General features: G+C 39.7%; 1 protein-coding gene across 1 annotated transcript in view; it reads left to right on the top strand.

Moving 5' to 3' along the window:
* Window positions 1-26,580, top strand: part of LOC140485924 (sorting nexin-9-like) — an 87,975-nt gene that overhangs the window by 6,438 nt on the left and 54,957 nt on the right. Inside the window, exons 2-5 of the mRNA XM_072584369.1 lie at window positions 1,897-1,980; window positions 10,175-10,249; window positions 13,075-13,158; window positions 15,222-15,264. Coding sequence (XP_072440470.1) covers window positions 1,897-1,980; window positions 10,175-10,249; window positions 13,075-13,158; window positions 15,222-15,264 — 286 coding nt within the window. The remainder of the gene's footprint in view (window positions 1-1,896; window positions 1,981-10,174; window positions 10,250-13,074; window positions 13,159-15,221; window positions 15,265-26,580) is intronic.

Below are 26,580 nucleotides of genomic sequence, written 5' to 3'. Positions count from 1 at the left end.
TCCAGAGTGTCCCAAATGTAATATTAGTATAGGCTCTCTTACACACTGCTACTGGTGATGTTGTAAGATCCAGAGATACTGGAGTGCCATAGTAAGGGAGCTGAAGGACAACCTGGGGATTGAAGTTAAAATGGATCCAGTATTTCGTCTTCTGGGGTTACCAAACTTGCCCTGTCTGGGGGACGATGGGAAGAGATTACCCACCGTGTGAGGAAGAATGAATTGGATGTTGGAAAAACCCCCAGGTCTTATTGCGTGGTGCAGGCTAGTAATGGAGCATCTACTGGATTAGTGGTGCTGGAAGAGCACAGCAGTTCAGGCAGCATCCAACGAGCAACGAAATCGACGTTTCGGGCAATTCCTGATGAAGGGCTTTTGCCCGAAACGTCGATTTCGCTGCTCGTTGGATGCTGCCTGAACTGCTGTGCTCTTCCAGCACCACTAATCCAGTATTTGCATTCCAGCATCTGCAGTCATTGTTTTTACCTCATGGAGCATCTATCCCAAGTCCACCTCACAAATACAGTGCACCACAAAATGGAGCAGTTTTACAAGACGTGGTGGCCCTTTCTAAATTATATTGATGCAGACTTATCAGCAATATTAATTAGGGCCATGGTATAGCCATGGGAATCATTTTGGGCGCCTATGGGGCCCTGGGAGGGGAAGGCTGTGTACAATGACTGCTGCTCCCAGGGGTGAGAGCTTCAGTGGAGATGTGGTGAGTGAAATAGAATAAAGTACAAAGTTAAAAATCACACAACACCAGGTTATAGTCCAACAGGTTTAATTGGAAGCACTAGCTTTCGGAGCGACACTCCTTCATCAGGTGATAGTGAAGGGCTCAATCCTAACACAGAATTTATAGCAAAAATTTACAGTGTGATGTAACTGAAATTATACATTGAAAAATTGATTGTTAAGCCTTTCATCTGTTAGAATACAGTGATAGTTTCACTTCTTCTTTCATGTGTAAATCACAAAACCTTTTTTTTAAAGTTGCATTCTCGGGTTAGCTGTTGACAATGGTGATAGCTAGACAATATGTTGAAGGTGTTGGCCCCCTGTGTTTTCTATCTATGCCATGATGTTTAGATTGATTCTAATCTAAAAAGTGAGATAATGGAGTTTTACATAAATTCATGCAGTTTTTGAGCTCAGAGTTCTACATGTAACCTTGCAGGGTTACATTGTACTTTGCTCAAACACTGCATGCATCATTCTTCACTGCCCTCCTTCAATTCCAAGGCCCGCCAATCTCAAAGTTGAGATTAGGTGGGAAGTGGCCCTCAAGTAGTCAATAATCATCCAAAATTGGTTTGGCAATGGGTCACCTAAACCTCACTCACCCTGCATAAAGTTGAAGAAAGTCAGGTAGGGGAGGATAAGGGAAAGCTAGCAGGAAGACCACAGTATTATTTTATGGTTCCCCCATACCATTGCTGGGACTAGTGGTGAGGTACTTGTAGAATTCTGTCCATTATTTCCACTGGTTTAAGAAGTCTGTAACAAAGGGTGTTTAATCAAAAGAAAGAGTGAAATGTTTCAGGAGTGAAATTAGGAAAGTTTTGCACACTCTTCCAGAAATAGGTATTGGCATTCAGTCAGTTGTTTATTGTAAATATGAGAGTAATAGATTTGAAGATATTAAGGGTTATGTGGCAAAGACATGTAGTCATGTTGCAGATCAGTCACAATCTCATTGAATGGCAGAATAGACTTGAGGAGTGATGGTTCAATGTTTTAATATTCTTGAATCAGTTCCTGAAGTAATGCGATGCTAAGTCGCACAAGGAATTTAAAGCAAAATGAATAAATCTATTACCATCTTGTATCTTAATGTGAGTAGACAGGATGTAGGATCTAGCTTTGCTTTAATTTATTTTCTTTACTTAGGCGATAGTTCGATGTATCTTTAAACGTCGCAAAGAGGGTGAACTGACTCTAATACCAGGAGAGGTTATTACAGTTAACAATCAGGTAAAGAATTTTCATCAAACTGTAAAATAAAGGGAAAGATGATTTTATAATGAAATGTAACACTTTGTCATGTACTGTGAGTATCACCTGTTTTACATATTTTCTTAGTTCCTTTTTTAAATTTAACCATTTGTATGAAAAGAGAGGATTATGTCCTATGCAGCAAACAACAGTAGCTATCCTCCATATTCAGCCATCATCACCAGATGGTATCTGTGCAACTGAGATAAAGATTTGTTGAAACTGCATCTGGAATACTGGCATGGTTATTTGAAAAACTGTACAATTGCAATAGGAGCACTCCAAAGAAGTTCCACTCAACTCAGAGAAACAGAGTTTATCTAATGAAGAAAGGTTGAACAGGTTGCACCTTTACCCATTGGAGTTTCAAAGAACAATGGGTCGAATGGGTCAATGGGCTGAAAAATGGCAGATGGACTTCAATCTAGATAAATGTGAGGTGTTGCATTTTGGTACAACAAACAAGGGTAGGCCTCCTACAATTAATGGTAGAGCCTTGGGTGGTGTTATAGAACAGTGGGACCTAGGGATTCAAGTATATAATTCTTTGAAGTTTGTATCACACATGGATAGGGTAGTTCGGCATTTAGCACACTTGCCTTCATTGCTCAATCCTTTGAGTGTAGGAGTCGGGAAGTCATATTGAAGTTGTACAGGACATTGGTGAGATCTCTTCTGGAATACTGTGCCCGGTTCTGGTTGCCCAGTTATAGGAAGCATATTATTAAGCTGGAGTGGGTTCAGAGGAGATTTATCAGAATGTTGCCGGGGATGGAACGTCTGAGTTATAAAGAAAGGTTGGGACTTTTTTCACTGGAGCATAAGAGGTTGAGAGGTGACCTTTTAGAAGTTTATGAAATAATGAGAAGAATTGATAGGGTAAATGGTAATTGTCTTTTCCATAGGATGGAAGATTTCAAGACTAAGGGTCATATTTTTAAGGTGAGAAGAGAGCGATTTAAAAAAGACAAACTTTTTAAACAGAGGGAGGTATGCTTGTGAAATGAACATACTGAAGAAGTGGTGGCTGTGGAGCAATTACAGTGTTTAAAATACATTTGGATAAGTACATCAATAAGAAAGATTTGGAAGGATATGGACCAGGAGCAGGCAGGTGAGACTAGTTTAGTTTGTGATTATGTTTGGAGTGAAAGGTCTGTTTCTGGGCTGTGTGACTCTATGACTCTATTTTATTGTAACATAAAAGCACAGATATTCCAGACAAGTCCAGACACCTGATTTTTCAATCTGATTAAATTAAAACTTACTTTAGATGCCTTCAGTGTTGAATATTCCTGGACAGGGGCCTCCTGTTAGAAATCTATCCAGTAATCTACAAATACAGCAACAGAGACCATCTTTTGCAATGACAACATGCCATACTCAAAGATTGAAATGTCCAACAGCCTACTTTCCCATTAATATTTCCTGCTGCTGCAGGAACCTCCAAGGTCTGTATTCAGCATTGACTTCTGGGACCGGAAGTTCACGTGGCTCTGTGTTGATTAGCATATGCGAACCCTCCAAATCACTGCACAGATGTATGGCCACTCAGCTTAGAGGGAAGATTGTCAACAGCACAGCCAGCCACATTGACTGTTGCTGTGAAAGGTAGGTGTGGGCAGTGTTCCAGGTGAGTAAGGGGCTGGGTAGTGTGCCAGGTGGGTAAGGTACATTGTGTCAGGTGGGCAAGAAATAGTAGGATGCCGGGTGGCTAAGGTTGGTATGTGAGGTGACAGACAACTAATTAAGAGGTTGGGGGAAGATGGGATATTCTGACCTTGTGAGGGAGAGTCTGGGAATGATTGTGTCCTGGGGTGCAATGGATTGAGTTTGGGGTCCAGAGCGTGTCAGTTCAGTTTAGGTTGGGCGATAGTTGTATTGGGTTCAATAGGAGGGAGGAGTTGTCAGGTTCAGGGTCCTTCAGATTAGTAGGAGTGAGACTGGCAGGGTGGAGTGCTGGTTTGGGTCGGGGTTTGTTGGGTCTGGCTGAGGCAGAGTTGGGGAGGGACATCATCCAGTCTGGATGAGAGATATCGGCTGTCATGTCCCTCATCCTGTATCCAAGCAACAGAAACTGATCAGAGGCCTTGGAAACAAGGCACAGGTTGCTGGTTCTTAATTCCAGTAACAATGCACACAGTTCTTCCCTTCATGCATTAGCATATACTTGCTTGAAAGCTCGGGGACCACGGAAAGACAAGCTTATTGAATTTCTGTGCAGATTGGAGCATTTGTCCAGAGGAGTGATTCCATATTCCCTGAAAGGCTGTGCCCCAAGTACAGCCATGGTCTCCAACGTGCATCAATATCAGAGACTCAGCCAGTCAATCCCACCGCCCGCCTGCATTTCTTCACTGTGGCGTTTCTGGTAGTCCTCTTGACCACCCACTCGTGTTCATTCATCAGTTCATGTCAATTATCATACACGATATCTGGTTCTGGAAGCCACATTACCAGAGAAATGTGTGTGCTCTTAACTGGCTTTGGCAACTTGTTGCATTGTGCTTCGGTTTGGTCCAGATGGACTTTAATTACAAGGTAAAGTGTTGTGGTGGTAAGGCAGCTAAATGAATAAGAAAATAAAAGGAATTGATGTGAAGCCAGTATTTTGGAGAATAACAGATGTATGAGGCTATTAAATCTATCATGTACATGTGAACTCCCTGCAAGAAATTCTCACTTAGTTCCTTTCATCTGTAAACCTACGTTCGCTTTTCTTTAGCTGCTATCTAATAGGTCTGTACAATATGAAGAAATATTTATAGGGAATGTTGCAATGTTCCACAAGCTGACTGGGGACCCTGGAAACAAATCACAAGCACAGGAGTAATCTCCAGTGTCTCCTCACACTTGAAGGCAGTTAGCAATATTCGGATATTCCAGAGGCACAGATACAGAGGCCGATAAGCAGCACCGTGCACGACTGGGTGAAACAATAATGATGAGTGTCAACATGGAGCATATAAAACAAATGAAAAATGTACAACTTCCACCTGGAATAGGAAAATTTGACTCTGTTCTCAACCGTAAGCGTGTTTGTCAGAAGTTTTCACTTTATATGTCACCAAAGTGTATCAATAAGCAAATAGGAGAATTTGGAATGACACCAAACAACACTGCATAGTAAATTCAAGGATGACTTGCCCTTGAGCAACATGCTGTGAACAAAGAAAGTTGAGAAGCTGAAGGCCATCTTGAAAATTCAAGTCATTTTTTTCTCACCCAACAACAAAAAGGAAAGAAACCTATTCTGAAGCAGCATTTCATGTCTGCCATCTTGCAGCAAGATAGAAATCGTTCACAGATTATGAAGTCATTAAAGAATCAGTGGCTGTTGCTGCTGACTCTGAATGAGGATGAAATAATAATGGCAATCCATGGTATATCACTCAGTGCTTCCACAATAGCAAAACGAGTAGAATTTCTCTGCAAAGATATCTTTCTGTAACTACTGCAGGATTTGAATGCTTCTCACTTCTGTTTTGATAAACTCATCAACATGACTGTCACAGCCCAGCTGATTAGTTTTTTGCACATGGATTTTAAGGACAGAACAAGTAGAGTGGATATTTTCACCTGACCAGTCATACTGGAGCTTTATTGCATTTTGCAGAAATGATACTGAATTCCCTTTCTTATTAACCAAATGTATACTGCATAATCCACTGCAAAGTATTAATGTGTAAAGTTATGGACTTTTGACATTTAATTAATTTTTTTGTTAAAATTGTAAATTTAACTTGAGCAAGAGCCATTCTGCACGGCGTGTTTAAATTCTCTCTTGACGCTGCCAACAGTGAAGTAATTCTCCACACTGCTGAGAGGTTGTGGAGAGAAGATCCTGCACTGATTTTTATATCTGAAGCTGTTACCTTTTGTGAGATCGAGGAATGGAGTCTGCAGTATGCTGTCGGACAATGGGTAACTTTGGGTTCCTTACGGATGTAACATCAAAATTAAATGAGCTGAACTATGAACTGCAGGAAAAGGACAGAGACTTGGCATATATCATCAGTACTGTGAATATATTCAATTGGAAACTGAATTTAATTTCCCACCACTCTCCCTGTTGTGCACCAGACAGCTGAAATTGCCACCCCATTGTGTGGGCAGTGACCCAGAATTCCTACAGGATATGGTGGTGAAAAAGTAGGACATCCATCTCCCCCAGGATCAACAATGATGCCAGAACATGCCAATCTGGTCCATGGTTGCCACCCAGATTAGAGCCATCTCAGCCATGTAGGAGAATGCATAGCGCTATAGAAAGAAGGTCAATGTCTTTCTCCAGTCTGCCAGCATAATTGCCACCACCTATTCTCCACTAGCTCACATTCACTCGATCTTTGCTACTACACTCACCTGCCACCAAGCCTCAAGCTCTACCACATTCATGATTGCCTGCAATACCAGAGTTTGCAAGCACTCATTGGCATAGCTCCCAGCCTGTACCAAAATGTAACCCACTTTCATCACCCTTAATATCTGCCTGTCTCTCATTCCAGTCAGGGAAATGGCCTATAACAGGGCAGAAAGACTCCAGAATAGTGGTGGGCTGCTGAAAATTCAGCTTTTGTGGAGAGAATCCAGACTGTGACTATCCAAATGGTTGACTGACTGTTTCCAAACACTGGACTGGTATCGGAGGCTGCCTTTGACTTACTCAACTGGAAGTTCCTGAGTGAAGTCACCACTCCTTGACTTAAAGGAGGCCTGCTGACAACCATGGCAAGATTTGTTGTTCTGTGTTTGCGCTAAACAGCAAGGTGAGACAGTAGTAATATGAGCCTCAATGTCTGGTTGAGACACAGTGCAAAAACATAAGGTTCAGCAATCCAGGAAGCAAACAGGCTCAGTGATTATGCACTATGATTTTTTTTACTGCAATAATATACTTCATTGATTTTTTTTTAAAAAGAAATCATTACATTTACAGGGACTGTGTGGTTTTAGCATATCAAGATAAACAAACATTAGGAGTTGACATTCCCTGTAGTTTCAAAAACCAAAGACATTTCTTAGTCATGGAGGGCACTATTTAAATACAAATGAGGTCTGATAACTGAATGGACTCTCATTAAAATTTGGCAGAAAAACATGAGACGTCCTCTTCCCACTGGACCTTGGCACCAGCTTCTCCATGCTTTAGCGGGTCCCTCGGTATGTTGACCTGGACCTTGGTATGTGACAATCTGCAACACTCGGTCAAGGTCAACTCTTTCCACTGGGAAGCCAACCAGTTCTGGGCGGATCAAAGAGCATCTTTCACTGATTTGATAGACCTCCAGATGTTCATCTATGTGTGCATCCCTGGGAACAGACCATAGAGCACAGAGTTGGGCGTCACGCAGCTGCTCAGCATGTGCCTTGATGAAAACCGTTACATCTTTCTCCAAACCTTCTTTGAAAAGGTACATGTCTGAAGGAGATGTGCAACAGTCTCTTCACCAGAGCAGTTTCTTCAAGGACAACTGTGGTGCTGCACAGAGACTGGGTGAGCATGCAACAACTGGTGGGCAATGCCTTTCTCACTACCAGCAAAGCGATGTCATGGTGCTTGTTAAGAAGTTCTGGTGATGAGCATTCTGAGAAATGACTTTGTCAGTCTGCTCTAGGAACAAATTTACAGGGTTCACCCTCTCCTTTTCACGCAAGGTCTTGGAACATTATGCACTGACTACTGCAAGATGGACTTATGGTCAAAGGTGTTTACAATTTTTTCCAGAAAGGACAGGTGATATGGAGCACTCCAACTACTTTGAGCGCTCCTCAGAACCAAGGTCAGACCTACACTTCGAAACAGCAGACATAGGTAGAATCTAAGTACATCGTGGCAAATGGTGTTTGCATACTGAAGGTCCGTGCACATCTTGATGTAGCCACATAAAAAGGTGGCCATCAGGATGAGGGCAGCATTGGCCATATCTTTCGCCCCATTATCCAGAGCTTTGTATAAGGTGACCTTGTGAACATGATCCATCTTTCCTCTCCAGATGAAGTGGAAGATGGCTTAGGCACTATGAAATGGAGCATTGAGCTCTGGGATGCAGGCTGGTCTAGACCATGAGCGAGGAATGTGTCCGTGGAAGTGCAGGGTCTTTTGCTGCAGCATTACAATGATAGTGAGCAGTGTAGTGCCCTTCAAATCAACTTGGTAGATAATCGGGAGGAGAAAGTGAGGACTGCAGCTGCTGGAGATCAGAGTCGAGAGTGGGGTGCTGGAAAAACACAGCCGGTCAGGCTGCATCCGAGGAGCAGGAGAATCGATGTTTCAGGCATAAGCCCTTCTTCAGGAATGCAGGAATTCCTGATGAAGGGCTAATGCCTGAAACATCGATTCTCCTGCTCCTTGGATACTGCCTGAGCTGTGCTTTTCCAGCACCCCACTCTCAACCTTTGGTGAATAATTAACCTCATTCTGTGTGCTTCCAAGTTGTACTTCTGCAAGCTGTGGTCTCACTAGCTTACTACTGTGCAAATAAGGAGCCCAACATTACTACATTTTTGCAGTAGGCTAGGTGTTCTCTCTTAAGATTCTTTTGATTGGGAGACACGTGAATTCTTTCATTTTGAAACTAGCTTTTCACCTCTATTTTTGAGCTGTTTTCCCTTCCCTGCTCTAATCGTATTTGCTTGACTATTTCTTGGATTAGTTTGTTGATATTTGAAACAATGTAAACGGGCAGTGTGCCATATCCTTTCTATTGCCTTGTATCACTGTTTGCAGGACTATTCAACTTTTTTGAAGAATTTTGGTATAAAAACTTGCTTAGGTCCCTCGTGTAAAATTCCTGATTGGTGCAATTTAGCTATTGCAGCTCTTTAAATCCTGTAGTATTACGTGAGTTTTTACTCTCCAATATGCGAAGTCCCTCGAGAGATATTTCCAACTCACCACATTGCAATGAAGCTGTTCCCAACAAATCACGAAACATTAAAAGACTATAAGTCAAATGGGTACAATTCTCACTTTAGGGAGCTTCTTAACTGGATTTAGGATGAATTTTGAAATCTAGCCTCCTAGTAAGTACCAATCACTACATTGGTCTACTTGATTTTTGAGTACATTTTACTCAGTGAATAGTGATGATAGCTTTCACTGAGAAAAATAAAATTGAAGGATCGTGCAGCCTCTCTGGGGAAGAAGGTGCACTTTTAGAGCATCTGTCACTTGCCTGATGGTTAGGACATTCATTAAAGTTACTGATCCCAACCTTTTGTAAGTTTGAATGAGTGTGGGATGTAGAAGTTGAAGACCACTATAACCTTTCCAGGGGAGTATGGCCAGATGTTTGTTTCCCAATTCTGCCTGCACCAAATCAGTATTTGCCAACCTAATGATCATAATCTCCTTGTAGACCACTCCTCGAGTATATTCAGAGCTGACATTTTGATTTGGCAAAGTTTCCCCCATGCGCTGCAATTGGGTTAGTTCCATTCACTGTGTGGCAGCCGCAATGTTTATCGCAACAACATATGAACAGGAAGCAAAAGTAAGCCCATTCCGCCCTTTGAGCCTGCACTGCTATTCAATAAGATCGCGGCTGACCTGATTTTAACCTCAACTCTACATTCCTGCATACCCCCCAATAATTGTTCATCCCCATGGTAATCAATAATTCATTTTTTTCTCCCCGCAGCAAATGGGAGGAGCATAGAGCATCTGTCTCCAACCGTTCTGTGGCATCAAAACATTCCCAATTCCAACCAGAAGACCCAAATATTTGCATCACAAATCCTCAGCCTAAATTAACAATCCAGCAATTTGCCTTTAATGGAGATAAAGAAAGCCTGATGTTGCAGCCAGTTTTCTGAATGTTTGTACTGTGTTTTCTGGGCAAGCTTAAGAATAATGAAATCAAACTCTTGCAGGCTCCACTATCATGGAAAAGAAACACAGTATCTCTACTTAATACTTTAATGTGCTCAATATTAATTTCAGGCAGCTGCTCGAGATGACCAATATGGCAATCAGTGTTTCAACTACATCTCTAAGGTCTAAGGGATATGGGTGCTTTGACTGTTTGTAGTAGCCAATGAATGAGTGAATCAATTTTGATATCATTGCATGTCAGAACACAATATTTCTTCAAATCTGTGTCCTTAACCGTGTAGAATGCTTCAAAATTTCAAGACACACCTTACACACCTGATGCGATTCTCTCTTTAGGATATCTACAGTGGTTGGTATGAAGGTATGAACTCTAATGGAGAGCATGGACTGTTCCCAGGCCAAAATGTTGAGGTAAGGAGAAACAACAAAATGTTGTGCCAATTATTATAAATTATAGCTAAATATAAAATACATCTTCTCAAATCTCAAATCTTCTCAAAACTCGATAAAATACATGTTAAACCTCAACTCCTTTATTGCTTCTAATTTTCTTGACTGAGTTTTGAACTTTCATTAATGAATCATAATTTAAAAAAAATATTTTGAATATCTCAGAATCTGTGTATTGTTTCAGCTCTTACCAGAACAGCAGATATCGAAAGTAACATTATTTGAACACGTTAAAGCACAGGATAATTAATTGTTTCAATATTAGGTGGGTTCTTTAAAAGAAAACAGGAATTGCAAAAATAATGTTTTCAGCAGAAACCAGCAACAATTAAGAAATAAGCTATTGATGGTGTGCAAAATCATTGAGACACTTTCCCATAGTTATCAGTTAGATTAGAGTAAGAGTGATGCAAAAAAAAATTTGTAGAATTACATGACCATATTTCTTACAAAGTTTGACCTGAAATGAGCTTGAAAATGGGAACTGAGTTTACAATTGCTACTTGGCAATCTAACTAAGACCAGCAATTTTTTTCCTTGACATTCATCTCTCCTTTTTTTCAAAACCATCATTTTCATTCTCTGCAAGATTCCTTTGTCACTATATTTACCTCAGTGGTCTCTCTCACTCTTGCTGCCTCTCTTTCTTGCTCGATATCACTGTCCTCTATCTTCACTGTTCATCCTCATTTGTATTTGTCTGTCACCAGCAGAATTTCCTTCGTGGGTTTATTCAAGTTGTTTCCTTTGTCTTTTTAACACCCAGGTACATGCTATTTGCCGGCTAACATATTTAACGTACCTAGAATCCTTCAGTATTCTCTTGATTCAGGAACTGTTGCTTTAGATTGAGAAAATTGTGCATTTTACTATTTGGAAAAAAAGTGCAAGAGTAAAGTAACCAAAACAAATTGGGGGTCCCAGATACAGAGATTATTAAAGTGTCATGAATGGCTGCAGATAATAGTCAAATTACTAATTAAATACAGTAGCGCCTCGACTTACGAACTTAATCTGTTCTGGGACCCGGTTCGCGAACTGAATCAATTTTCCCATTGTTCGGATATTCAAAGCGCGCGTAGCAAAGCAGAACAATGACGATGAAACCACGGGCTTTTTGCGTTCGTACCTTCATTCGTACCTTGAATTTCATACATACGTTGAAGCAAAATTTTATGTACAATCCTGTTTGTAAACCGATTTGTTCATGAACGGGATCGTTCATATGTCGAGGCGCTACTGTACTGACCTTTACAATATGTTCCCAGCTGGTGATAATACTGGCCAAGTCCGATCTGAGAGTGAAACCTAGCTTGATAGATCAACTGTGCAATTGTGGTAGTTGTTTATATTATAGTTAGTCACTGAAACCTATTCACCAGAGGCTGCAGATGTATTTTAACACCAAAATATGGGTTTGTTATACAAAAGAAAACAAATCATCTTGCTTTATATTAATGTGAGATAGTTAGAAGGATTTTAACACAAACATTAAATTAATGTTTCAACCTGGTTCTCTACACTATCCTTTTACAGATACACACTTGTTTCCAGAGAAATTTCACACTGATCTCAACTTTTTAAGTTTTTACTAATGACTCCCAATTTCTGTTCCATGGAATGTGGAAAACAGTTTAAGATTCCTTTCCAAGTCCGCTGACATGAACCTTCACAACTCTGATGTAGGCAACTTTTTTTTCAAATTGAACAACTTGCAGATTTCTATCCAAACTCATCTGGTTTGGAATTTCCATAAACTACAACGCTCCTACTATGGTGACTGGTTGCATGAACAAAAAAACTTGATTCTCCTGCTTGAAGACACTGTTCTTCTTTCTGAGCTAAAATTAATAACTTTCTGATGTAACCTCAGCAATATAAACATTCCATCCATTGACACTACAGGGGTTCTGCCAGTTGCTTAACTACTTGCTTTCTTGGAATTGATATACTTGGGTCACAATTCCAAATGATTTTATAATCTATTTGTTTAAAAACAAAACAGAACTCATGTATACATAAATATATCTATTTTAAAATCCAGATTCCAAAGTATAATATAGGTAATACATTTCAGCACAATAACCATAGCAGTAGTTGAAAGGAAGTGCAAGTCATGTTTTATCTAAAACAAAGTCTAGCTCAATGCAGTACTGAAAGTATTTTAGACACTTTCCCTTAAGAGAAAGATATTGGTCTATTGTGGGAATTACTGGCAAACCCAGTAATTTTTTTCCGTCCCTAATTATCTTTAAACTGAATTGTTTGCTAAGACATTTCCAAGAACATTTAAGAGTCAATATCATTGTTGAGGATCTGTGAATGCCAGCCTGTGTCTAGATATATTTTTACATCAAATTAAAATAGTTTGTCATATAGAATTTTTTCATATTTGAATTAGAGTTAGGTTTATTAGAATTTGGCTTATTGTTATTTGTACTCAAGTGCAGGACAGTGAAAAAGATTTGCCAATGCTGTGTATTATATCTAATTTGCTTTTCTGTTCAGTGGTGAGATTGATACAAATTTTCACTAGAATTTCAGTAATTGCATCCTACAGTACTGAAGGAGATTAGTCAGCTTATTATGCCTAGATTTTACCTTGAAAGATCAATGGATTTATCACAAACCATCTTACTGTACTTGGCTGATGATGTTTAGAATTGTCAACATTTCAATAGAAAACACCATTTTCTAAATATATTAATCTGAAGGTATTGTTCTTGTAGCGGTTTGTTCAGAACCTAATATGATTAAAATCTAAATTTTTAAAAACAATTTTATAGTTGTTGATGGACTCTGTGCCAGCTATCAAGATAGAAGAAACATGTGCTGCTGATTCACATTATGAAGAAATAGATGTGGTTGAGGTATGTTGAGATGCAAAACACAATTAAAGAAATGCTACATAATTTTCTGTTTGATTAGGCACATGTTAATGCTTGATGCATTACCATGAAATTTATAGAATTTATGTACAGCATACATCAATACAGTCCTGCCATGCTTATATTTTTACTGCATGTAACAAGAGAATGCATATGTCTTTGATGTCCCCAATAGTAGCATTGCAGAATGATGCTATATAAACAGCATTCTTCTGCATACAACCATATCTTTTTCTCCTTATAGATTATTTTAAAATGACCAGTAGCAAAATGTTATGAGCAAATGTGATAATAAGTGATTCTAAGTAAAACAAATGAACCATTCACAGCCTTGAATTCATTTTAAATCGACCCAGTTGCATCAAGACAACAGATTAAAACTCTCACATTAAAACTCTGAACCTCACCATGTTATATACTGCAGTTGTGTCAGAAATATTTTATCAGTGAATAGGCTGAAACTTCAGCACAACACACTGAAAAAAAAATAATGTCTGAATTAATTGTTTCTTTCCACTTTTCTCTTTTTATCATATTATCAACCAATGTTTCTTTTCGTGTTTATTTCTCCAAATAATTCAGGGTCATTACATTAGATAAAGATCCTTATTCTTAATCAGTGCCCTTGAACTCTGGTTACACACAGGATGTAAAGTAGGGGCTTGGAATTTGCAATTTTTATGATGACTAAACTGTCAGCATTTGTTGATATTATTATGAAACTGACAACTTCTGACATCTTGAGATAGCCAGCTAAAGCCAAGTCAAGAATGTCACTGGTACCTTATTGCTACATTGGATATGCTGTTGCAGTTTTTACAGATGCGATGAACACAGACTCCGCAGACTGATATAAACATCAACTTTTTAATGCACTGTTCGTAATGTAAAAGCTGTCCAAAATGTTGTCATATTGGATGAGATCTAGTTGAGTTTCTACTGGTCATAATTATTGTCAAACATCCTCCTGGCCCTGAAAAGCTAATTATCAAATTTGGAGTATTATTCCTTCAGAATAACATTAATAAATTTTACTATTTTTAAAATAATATTTATGATATTTCAGTTTGTACCTCAGTGTCATGTGTATATCACAATCTTTATTTCACTTCCTATGAAATGATTAAAAATGAATTATAATCCCTTCTCTTTGTTTCCTAGTTTGATGTCTGGGAAAAATTTTTTATCTGATTGGCTATCAGCCTGCCTGATACTGTCACTATCAGTGTTTGCACAGATTCACGGTACATGGATTGGATGCTGCCTGAACTGCTGTGCTCTTCCAGCACCACTAATCCAGTATTTGGTTTCCAGCATCTGCAGTTATTGTTTTTACCAGATTTCAAGTCATGTTGGAGTAGAGGAAATTGATGCTGTGCATCCCACTAAACCTTTGAGAGTAGCATTACTTGAAGGTGATCCTTCTCTGACCACCACGTCTAGGCTTTGGTATTTTTTCCCACAATATGAGCCTTGAATTCATTTTAAATTGACCCAGTTGCATCACAATTGATTCCCACAATATACCCATAAATTTCCAACTTAAACTGCAAACTCTGAAATAAAATTTCACACTGTTGGGTTCATTTGCCCTTTTCCCAAGTTAGGCTTGTGTGTCTATAACATATTCATTGCTGCAAGAATCTTTTTATATTGCAAGTCAAATAAACTAAAATAAAACCCTGCAAGTGAGAAATATTATTTATTTCTCCAATCTCTTAATGTTTAAACCTGAATGTACATAGGCATGTTCTTTCCGAATAGTGAATTTCTTTGATGCCAAGTCAGTGATTTACCACTGCAATAAAACAAAAAAAAGGGTGCTGGAGATATGAAAGAAAAACAGAAATTATCAGAGAAACTCTTTATCCGAAAAGTTACTAGACTCAAATCATTAACGTTGCTTTCTTCCCACACATGCTGCCAGTTCTGCTGAGTTTCTCCAGCTATCTCTGTTTTTGTTTTAGATTTACAACTGCATGTTGCTTTCACTTGTTAACAGTCAGTAATTATTCTGCTTGTTTACAATGTTTCTCTTCCAACAGCTCAAATCAAAGAACTCTTATAGCAATTCAGACACGTCTGTTGGTAAGTGTCCTACATGATATTATTAGAATTTATTTTCATGTGGATTTAAGTTTTCTCATTGTTGCAATTATTTGTTGCTTAGTCTGTGCCCCCTAGCCTGAAAATTGGTGAAATAAGATGTCTCCCAGCCTCTGGGCTCAGGGCTTCAGAAAGTTGATGGGTGTAATTTTGGGTGACTTGTAACAGTTTATGTTGTGACAGTACTCTCTGTACACATCTTAGAAGAATTTATTGGGGGGGAGGGGGTAGGCAATTTTTTAACTCTTAATGAAAGAGAAGCCAGTGTATCATAGAATAGCAAAATGCTGCAGATGGTGTGGAAATAAGGATGAAAAGATAGTCAAATGTCAGCAGGTCAGGCAGCATCTGTGGAGAGAGAAACGAAGTTAATGAGCTAGATATTACAAACCCTCGATGGGTGTGCCTTGGTGGGGTGAGTGCCTTACCCACCAACATCTCGCTCACTGCAGAGCTGACCCCCATAATACAAAGGATGGGAAGGTCCTGAAATTAGCAGTCCACCTACCATATGTAAATAAATAATTAAGGGGCAATTGAGTTTGTCAGAAGTTGCTATCTAGACGACACATTATGGCACTGGGTCAGGTTCCTTTCTGCTCCATCAGTTTGCCCCAAAAGTTTCTTCCTGCCATTTTCTGTTCACATCAATGGTCTTAAATGAGAACTGATGAAAAATGGAAATGTAAGAATTCTTTTAGCCACTGGATTTTGAGGGTGGATGGAGAAAACAGACAAGAGGACAATATGTGTGTCTGTGATAGGGTGGAGGCTCAGAGAGATTGTGTAACAAAAGATTTAATGAAGACAATGCCATTAAGAGTGATGGTGTGTAACTCAAAGCAAGGCTTCCCAAAGTAGAGTTGTGAGCTGTAATTCTGGGATCCGGATCTGAGGCAGCACTGGTGGCTGTGGAGTTCTGACCGAGTTAACAGGCTCCTGCTTTTATAGTCTGTCCACAGGCCACTCTCATGGGGATGGGGGGGAGAGGTCACAAAAACTTTCAAACCTCAAAGTGGGGTCACTATTGGAAAAAGCACTGTAGTGAAAGAAACAAAGATTGTGTCCTTTGAATATAAATCATTTTTTGGCAACAGAAACAGTTTCTCTCGATCTATCCATCCATCCAGACCCTTCATGGTTTTAAGTACCTTAGTCAAATCACTGCTTTAATGAGTTGAATCATCATTATGAAGTTACTCTGCAGGAACAAAAAATTGCTTACAAGTAGTTTGTCTATAATGCGATGGTTGCATTCTTGTGCAAACCTGTATTATAGAAAAATTATGCTTTATAATAGTGCTTAAAATGTTGGCAATTAATTACATTATAGCCAACACACGTTTTAAAAGTTTGTACTTCAGAATCAGCATCCCCAGTTCATTAATCGCATTACAGCGAATTCACGTTAACACAACATGCGTTATAGCAAAATGACCTGTACTTCGTTAAATTGCAATTGATTTAAAATCAAACTTTTCATGTCTGACTGTCACACTTTAGGTGTTGCATTATTGCCTATGCAGATTTCTGCATCCCAATTTCATAAAAATAAGCCCAACCATTTCCAATCAACAAAACACTAGAAAATATCCATGATTGATCTCAGGATGCCACTGAAAGTAACATGTCTTCAATTTATCGCAGGATGTTACAGCAATGATTCTTGCAGCTTTAAAGGAACATGACATTTTACACACAATCATCCCTGAACAGAAGAATTAGAATTAGGTTTATTGTTACATGTACTCAAGTACAGGGATACAAGAGTATAGTGAAAGGTGGTACAAAGAATTTGGTACAAAGTTGCTGTTCCTGGCACGATCTTAGTTACAAAGGTACCTAGGTGAACAAATCTTAGGTACAAAGTAGAAAAAAAGAAATAAAGTTAAAAGTTTAACACTACAAAATAATACATTCTGTACAATGTTACATAGTCCTTTTACAGTTGGCCATTCTCTGACATGTAACAATCATCCAGGGGGGTTTACTAGTTTATATACACACCTTATTTTGCATCACTAAACTTCATAGATTTCTTGTGATTTCTAAAACTATATCAAGTTCACATCTTGTAGGTTATCTGAAATAAGGATAAAATGGCAACCAGGTCTTCAGGAAAAGCTGTACCCCAGTGTGAAATGTTATACGATAGCAAGGTTTGTTGAATTTCATTTGTACTCAGCAATTTCTTACTACTAACATTAACTATAAGAATTCCAGTGTTAGTTTGAAGAGAAAGTGTTCAAGGAAAATAGAATGCATATATAGATCTAAGAAGGAGATCTGTGACACTGTGGTAGAGTTCTTATCTCTGAGTCAAAGCCTTTGGGTTCAAGTTCCATGTGAGGATGCAATGGCCATCGACTTGTGAATCCTTCCAACAAATGCCATGGCAGGCTAGGATAAATTCCTGGTCAGCCATGTTCTGGGAAGAAACTTGGACCCTCTATGCTCACTGTCCACAGCCTCCTGTGTTCAGCATGCATGTAAAAGTGTTTGATGCTACAGCAGCTCTGATACCTGCCAGGAGTGTTGGTTGGCTTGGCTTGTGGACCAGATCATTAACATGGCCTGGAGTCTGATCTTGTTCTTTTTAAGGAGATTTGGGACTTAGCTCTCTCTTCCCTACCTGTGGTCCCTCACTGTGTACACATTGATCATCATGCTGCTGCATAATATCAGCTTCTCGAAGCTTCATGGCTAAAGAAAGCTGTACGCTCATAACAGGCTTTGTTAGCTTGTTGCATTTGTTTCAGTTTTTCAGTTTGGCCCAGATGGACAGTCGTTGAAGGGTAAAAAAGGGCAGAAAATTGAATAAGAAACATACAGTACTGCAAATATAGGAGATTATTCAGCCCATCATGTCCATGTGGACTCAGCCAAAAACATCACAGCTAGTCCTCTTCCTCTGCCCATTCTCTGCAGACCCTTTTTGTTTCAACTACTTATCCAATAGGTCTGTGCAGGAAGAAGAAAAATTACAGGAAATGCTGTCGTGTCACATGTCCAATATCCAAAAAACACAATTGACCAGGCACCCTGGAAACACGTTTTGACCACAGAAGCAGTCTTTCACTGGAATTGGTACTGGACCCATTTTTGTTTGTCATTTGTTTAAATGAATAGGAGGGGAATATAGAAGCCATGGTTAGGAAGTTTACAATGACACTCAAATTAGTGGTATACTGGACAGTGAAGAAGGTTATCTAAGATTACAAAGAGATCTTGATCAATTGGCTCAATGGGCTGAGCAGTTTTGGATGGAGTTTAATTTGGATAAATGCAAGGTTTTGCGTTTTGGTAAAACAAACCAAGGCAGTACTTATCCAATTAGGGCCTTCGGCTGTGTTATAGGGGTTCAGGTACATAATTCGTTGAAATTTGCATCACAGGTAGACAGGATGGTTAAGAAAGCATTAAGCACACTTGTCTTTATTGCTCTGACTTCTAACTATAGAAGTCAAGACATCATGTTGAGGTTGTACATTGGTGAGGCCTCTTCTGGAGCACTGTGTCCAGTTTGAGTCACCCTGTTGTCGGAGGATATTGATAATTTGGAGAGGGTTCAGAAAAGATTTACCAAGATGTTGCCAGGAATGGAGGGTTTGAGTTATAAGGAAAGACTGGGACGTTTTCTCACTGGAGCATAGGAGTTGGGGAGTGACCTTATTGAGGTTTAGAAAATCATGAGGGGCATAGATAAGGTGAATAACAAGACCTTTTCCCTAAGGTGTGGAACTTCAAAACTACTGGGCAGCACAGTGGCACAGTGGTTAGCACTGCTGCCTCACAGCGCCAGAGATCTGGGTTCAATTCCCGCCTCAGGCGACTGACTGTGTGGAGTTTGCACATTCTCCCCCTGTCTGCGTGGGTTTCCTCTGGGTGCTCCGGTTTCCTCCCACAGTCACAGGGATGTGCAGGTCAGGTGAATTGGCCATGCTAAATTGCCCGTAGTGTTAGGTAAGGGGTAAATGTAGGGGTATGGGTGGGTTGTGCTTTGGCAGGTCAGTGTATGGACTTGTTGGGCCGAAGGACCCGTTTCCACACTGTAATGTAATTTAATCTACTGGGCTCATTTTTAAGGTGAGAGGAGAGAGATTTAAAAAGGACACAAGGGGAATTCTTTGGCAGGTCAGTGTATGGACTTGTTGGGCCGAAGGGCCCGTTTCCACACTGTAATGTAATTTAATCTACTGGGCTCATTTTTAAGGTGAGAGGAGAGAGATTTAAAAAGGACACAAGGGGAATTCTTTTTTTGCACAGAGTGTGTGGAATGATCTGCCGGAGGAGGTGATGGATGCAAGTACAGTTACAATGTTTAAAAGACATTTGGATAAATACATGAATAGGAAGGTTTGGAGGGATATGGGCCAAGTGCAGACAGGTGGTTTAGTTTAGTTTGGCAACTAGTTTAGTTGGTCGACACGGACCAGTTGGACTGAATGGTCTGTTTCCATGCTATATAACTCTATAACCCTATAAGTAACCTCCAGTGACTCCAAACATGAAAGCAGCCAGCAACATTCGAGATGTTCCAGAGGCACAGATCCAGAGGCTAATCAACAGCGTGAACAGCAGCACAGTGACATCATGAACAACAAGGGGAAGCAGTAATGATGAGTGATGAACCTGATAAAGAAATTACAAATGTTCAAATTCCACCCAGAATGGAAAATGAATTTCTGTTCACAAATGTAAAAAAGCATTTGCCTCATATGTCAACAAAATATATCATTCGGTTAAAAAAAAGAAATTTGGAACAACAAAGCGCAACAATGCATAGTAAATTCAAAGAGCATTTTCTGCTGAACAGTATAACTTGATGAGCAGCAGGCCATTTTGCAAGTACAATAAATTTTTTTTCTAAACAAGCAGCAAAAGGATAGACCAGTACTCAAAGCATCTTTTCACATTGATTTCTTGTGCAATGCCAGAAAGGTATTCACAAATTGGAAAGTAATCAAAGAAACAATAACTTTTGCCGTTGACTCTGACTCTGAGTCTGAATGAGAAAGATATAATAACAGCAATCTAGGGTGAATAACTTGGTGCTTCCACAGGAGCAAGAGGGATGGAATCTCTGTGCAAAGATGTCATTCAACAACTACTGCAGGATCTGAAGGACTGTGAATGCTTCTCACAGAATTCATTGATGTGACTGAAACAGCGGAGCTGATTATTTTTGTGCGCATGTTTTTTTAACAACATAACAACTAAAGTAGCTCTTTACCGACAACTGGGGAAAAAACAATCCAATCGAGAAACTGATTTCCAAAACCGATGTTGCAAATGTGGGTTTTGTTGCATTTCACAGAATTGATCCTGATTTCCCTTTCTTGTGTGAATTACCACTGTATAATCCACTGGAAAGCTTAAGTGAGTAGTTGTCAATTTTTCTCACATAATGAAAAGTTGTTAAGATTGTAAACATGATTCAAGCAAGAGCTATTCAGGATGACTTGTTTACATCCTCAGTGAAGTTCTTGCTGCCTATGGTGAACTAATCCTACATGCCAATGGGAGATGGTTAAATGGAGGGAAGTTCCTATGAAGGTTTTTAAATCTGCAGCCTGAAGTTGTCACTTTGTATAAAATCAAGGAAAGAAGTATGCTGTCAGACAATGGGTGGCTGCTAAACTTCAGGTTCCTTACAGACGTAATGCCAAAAGTAAATGAGCTGAACTGTGAACTGCAGGGAAAGGATAGAGACTTGGCTTACATCATCAATGCTGTGAATGCATTCACATTGAAACTGGGCCTGTGTTCCTTTCAATTTAAAATAAAAAGTTGCAACACTTCCTGAGTCTAGGAAAAAAATCTAGAAAAAAGATCAGGGACAAAGAAAGATAGTTCCACTCCGAAAACCTCTCTGCCCATCTAAGGAAGCTACTAGAGGTATTTAACAGGTGATTTCAGGAACTGGATGTGATGAAACAAATTATCATGTTTGTATCAAATCCATTCCTTCATGTACACCTTGGGGGGTTAACGGACTATTAAATTCCATCAGGTGTTTCATTTACAAATCAGTAGAATTGATGAAGAGATCATTACTCTACAAAATGATATTGAGCTGAAAGTCAGAGCAAGGGAGAGCAATTTTGGGGAATTCTCAAAACAGGGAACAATACCCGTTTCTTTCATCTTGTACTTTTAAAGTGAAGACTTACTTTGACTACACATACCTCTGAGGCAGCATTCTCCTGAAGGAAGGCTATCAATTGCAAGTATCAAATCTGCCTCCCAGATACCAATTTGATGGACTGAATATGACGCACCATTTCTTACTACAACCCAGAGTTTAAGATTCCAGCAGGAAATGTATAGTCACAGTTAGCACAGCACGACTTGGTGAGTAGCAAATAAAAAAAGCAATAATGATGCGTACATGGTTTTAGATTTTAGCTCTCCATATTAAGTGTCTACTCTATACCATCTTAGTCAGTCTTCAACCAATTCAACTCCCTCTGCAAGATATCCAGAAACTGCTGAAAGCACTGGATGCTGCAAAAGCTATGAAAATAATTCGGCAATAATACTGAAGTCTTCTATGCCAGATCTTGCCACACCCCTAGCCAAGATATTCCAGTAAGTTACAATGCTGGCATCTGACCAGCAACATGGAAAGATTGCCCAGGTGATCCTGTACACACAAAACAGGATAAATTTGCCCCCACTAGTCTCATCTCGATCAAAAATAAAGTGATGGAAGGAATCATGTACAGTGCTGGACAATAATACTTATCCTGCTTAGTGACTCTCTATTTGGGACCCACCAAGACCACTCAGCTCGTTTCCTCATGACAGCCTTGGTTCAAACATGGATATTTAAAAACTGAATTGTATAGGGAGGGTGGAAGTCTTCAATCCTCTGTCTTACAAAAGAGAGTTTTCATTGCCTGTGCCACTGAAGAGTGAGCAGCAATCTTTCGGTAACATAAGGAGTGACAATCTGAAAACATCTGCTTCACTAGGTGAACAATCAGAAAGAGTGACAGAGGATGTATAACCTGATCAAGACATTGAGAAAATTGAAAGTATAGAGCTCCATGTGATCCAGCCCTATACCTACAGATGTAGAACATAGTTCAGAGAGAAAAATTGCTTGATCTAAGCATCTAGGGTGCAGTGAAAAATGGTGTACCCCTTCCAATCAGCAAGATAATTCAGAAAAGAAATACTGAAAATTTAAGGAGAAATTTGTTCCTGCAGCTAGGGTTTAAGATCAGGAATGCATTGCCTAAAAATGTGGTGGATACTGGTTCAATTCGGACATTGGAGATGAAATTGGATTATTATCTGAAAGAGGAGAATATGCAGGAAGAAGGTGGGGTATCGGCATTAGGTACAATTGCTCATTCACAGAGTTAGTGCAGATTTGATGCACTGAGTTGCCTTCTTCTCTGCTATAACAATTCTGTGATTTGATAGGGCAATGCGACAAAACCAACTGTTCAAACTTTTGAGATTGTAACTATCAAAATACAGAAAGGGAATCAATGAATGTGCTGTATTCGGATTTTCAAAAAACATTTGATAAAATGGCACATGACAGTTTGTTACACAGACTTAAGGCTCATAGGGTTCAATATTATTTGCAATCAATATTAATATTAATATTGATTGAAATATTAATATTAATAACATTGATAAATTATACTTCATTCCCTTATCTAAGTATACTGATGCTACAACATTATTTGGGAAGTAAGCAGTGAGAATGATAGAAAGAGACTGCTGCAGCTATAGTCTCAGTGAAGAATAAAGCAGATCAAGTATAACTTGTGGAAGTGTGAAGATATCCACTTTGGGGGGAAAAATAGAAAACCAAAGCATTTTTTTAAAATTGTAAAACATGGAAATGTTAGTATTCAGAGGAATATGGGTGTTTTGTACAGGAAGTTTTGACATGCAGCTACAGCAAGCAGATGGAAAAGCAAATTATATTAGTCTTCATTACAAAGGAATTGGCACATAGAGTAAATAAGGCTTGCTGAAATTATATATGGGGTCTCAGTGGGACACAACTGGAGTACTGTGTACAGTTTGGTTTCCTTGTCAAGGAAACATATGCTAGTCTTGATGGGAATGAAGGTTGGGGTCATTGGAGGTCAGTCATCTCAGGTCCAGGACATCCCTGCAGGAGTTCTTTAGGGTAATGTGCTAGAAACAGCTATCTTCAGCTGCTTTACTGGTAATCTTATCACTATCATAAGGTCAGAATTGGGGATGTTCGACGATTATGTAACATGCAGTACTATTCCTGACCTTCAGATACTGAAGTAGTCTGTGTTCAAATGCAACAGGGCCCGGACAATATCCAGGCTTGGTTTGAAAGGTGGCAAGTAACATTCATGCCTCAAAAGTGGCTGAGAATAACTATCTCCAATACGAGACAGTCTAACCACTGCCCCTTGACATTTAATGGCTTTTCCATCACTGAATCCTCTACATCATGGGGGTTACCATTGACCAGAAACTCAGTTGGGCTCACCATATAAATACATTGGCTATAAGAGCAGGCCACAGGCTAGGAATACTGCAGCGAGTAACTCCCTTCCCGATTCCCGAAAACATGTCTGTCTGTAAGGCACAAGTCAGACATGTGATGGAATACTCCCCACTTGCCTGAATGAGTGCAGCTCCAATAACACTGAAGAAACTCGATACCATCCAGGACAAAGTAATCTGCTTGATTGGCACCATATCCATAAACATCCATTCACTCCACCATTGACACTCGTCAGTCACTCTGTATACTACCTACAAGTTGCACTGCAGAAGTCCACCAAAGACAGCAAATTCCAAACCCACAACCACTTCCAACTAGAAAGTCAAAGGCAGCAGATTAAGTGGGACCACCACCACCTACAAGTTCTCCTTCAAGCCACTCACCATCCTGACTTGGAAATATATCATTGTTCTTCAGTCTCATTGGGTCAAAATCCTGGAATTGTCTCCCCAGCAGTCCTGTGGATCTCCCTATGGCATGTGGATTGCTGTGGTTCAAGAAGACTGCTCACAACCTTCTCGAGGGAATCTGGGGAAGGGCAATAATTGTTGGCCAGCCAGCGACATCCACATCCCACAAGTGAATAAAAAGAAACAAAGGTTCAATAGACTGATTCTGCAATGTAGGGATTATCCCATGAGAAGTGACTCAGTGGAACGAGTCCATATTTTCTGGCATTGAGAATAATGAGAGGTGAGATCATTGAAACACACACAATTCTTGAAAGAGAAATTGGGAGTATACTTTCACCTGGCTCTGAAGTCTAGAACTTAACACAATCTCAGAATAAGAACTGAGGTAAGTAGCCTTTCTTAACTCAAGGTTATGGATCTTTTGGGGGCTTTGGTGTCTTATGTATTTAAGCTGGGGGTTTTGGCTACCATGGGAATTAAGGGATATGAGGATAGTGCAAAAAGATGGAGTTGATTGAGGTAGAAGATCAATAATGATGCTATTGAATTGCAGAGTTGGGGTTTGAAATGCTAATTTGCCTTTTCCTACTCCGATTCCTTATATTTTTTATATCTACGTTTGATACACAGATGATGGTTTCCTTACATATGCTTCCATCGAGGAACAATTTCACAGTAAAATTGCAAATTGCATTTCTCTTTTTACCTCTGTAGACTTAACTCCTGTATTGGAATAAAGTCAGAAATCATATATTGTAGTCCAAATGATTTGTATGAAATCACAATTTTTCAGAGCATAGCCCCTTCATCAGGTGAAGTGAATGCAATGGACTTCTAAAGATGCTGAAACACCCTCATAACAACAGGAAATAATGCCTAATTCATCTATCGTTAGTTCCCACATGCCACAGCAAAAAACCGCAACGACCTCTTCAGGAGACAGACATGGGATACGACCTATAGAGTACCCTTTGTTGCCCAATACTTCCCCAGAGCAGAGAAACTACACTGTGTTCTTAGCAGCTAAAACATGTTATCAATCATATCGAGCATCTCATCAAGACCTTCCCTATGCCTCTACATCTCGCTTTTAAACAACCACCAAACCTTAAATAGACCATCGTTCGCAGCAAACTACCCAGTCATGGCAACTTCTGCAGATCATTGACATGGATACTACCATCACGTATGGGAAAAACACCCACCACATACCTAGCAGATATTCACATGACTCTGCTGATGTCTGTGTCATAATCTGCAGGCATGGATGTGCCGAGGCATGGTACATTGGCGACACCAAGCAGACGCTACAACAATGGATGAATGGACACCATGCTACAATTGCCAGACATGGATGTTCCTCCCAGTCGGGGAACACTTCAAAGACATTCAGCTTCCGATCTTTGGGCAAGCATCCCCCAAGGTCACCTTTGAGATATGCAACCATGAAGAATCGCTGGGCAGAAACTGAGCCAAGTTCCATACCCAAGAAGATGGCCTCAACCGTGACCTTGGGTTCACGTCATTCTACATGAATCCCCATCACTTCTTCTGTATCTGTAAAATCCTCCCTACTGCCCTGTTGATAAATTATGATATCTCTACCTTAATTAGTTTGTACAGTTTTGGATTATTTGTTACTTTGGTTAGACCCTTGGCATGCGACTCTTATACCTAGCATGTTATTCCAGTCAAATAAACACTGAAAGAACTGCAGATGTTGTAAGTCGGGCGCAAGGGCAGGGGTTTCTGTGGGTACTCTATGGATCTGGTGGCATCTGTGAAGAAAAATCAAAATTAACATTTTGGGTCTGGTGACCAATCCTCTGGTTTTTCTTCACGGGTGCTGCTGGACATGCTGGACTTTTCCAGTGGCTTCTATTTTTGTTCACTGTTACTCCAGTCATTTGCTTTGTCTCCAGCAGTACCTCATTTTTCATTTTTTGTAGTATCTCTCTGCTTCTTTGAATCGGATTATAGGCCATCCCTCTGGTTGACACTTTACACACACTGCCTAACGCTCTTCATCACCTGCAGAGACTTATTACTTGATGCTCCACTCACACCCTTTGTATGATCTTTTTATCTCTCTACCCATACGTTCTGTGTTCTGTGTGCTTTCCTCTCACTTCACCTAGTGAAGGGGCTATGCTCCAAAAACTTGTGATTTCAAATAAACCTATTGGGCTCTAACCTGGTATCATGTGAATTCTGACTTTGTCCACCCCAGTCAAACACCAGCACCTCCACATCATATATTTGAATAACATTGTTGGGGCATATATAAGTGATTTTTTTTCAAAAGGTCTTCAACTTATACCCTTCACAGATTTTAGTTTTCAAACTGCAGAATGTCCAGCACCTAACTTT

The sequence above is a fragment of the Chiloscyllium punctatum genome, chromosome 15 (assembly GCF_047496795.1).
Source record: "Chiloscyllium punctatum isolate Juve2018m chromosome 15, sChiPun1.3, whole genome shotgun sequence".
NCBI classification, from domain to species: domain Eukaryota; kingdom Metazoa; phylum Chordata; class Chondrichthyes; order Orectolobiformes; family Hemiscylliidae; genus Chiloscyllium; species Chiloscyllium punctatum.
This window is presented reverse-complemented; position numbering and strand designations above follow the sequence as displayed.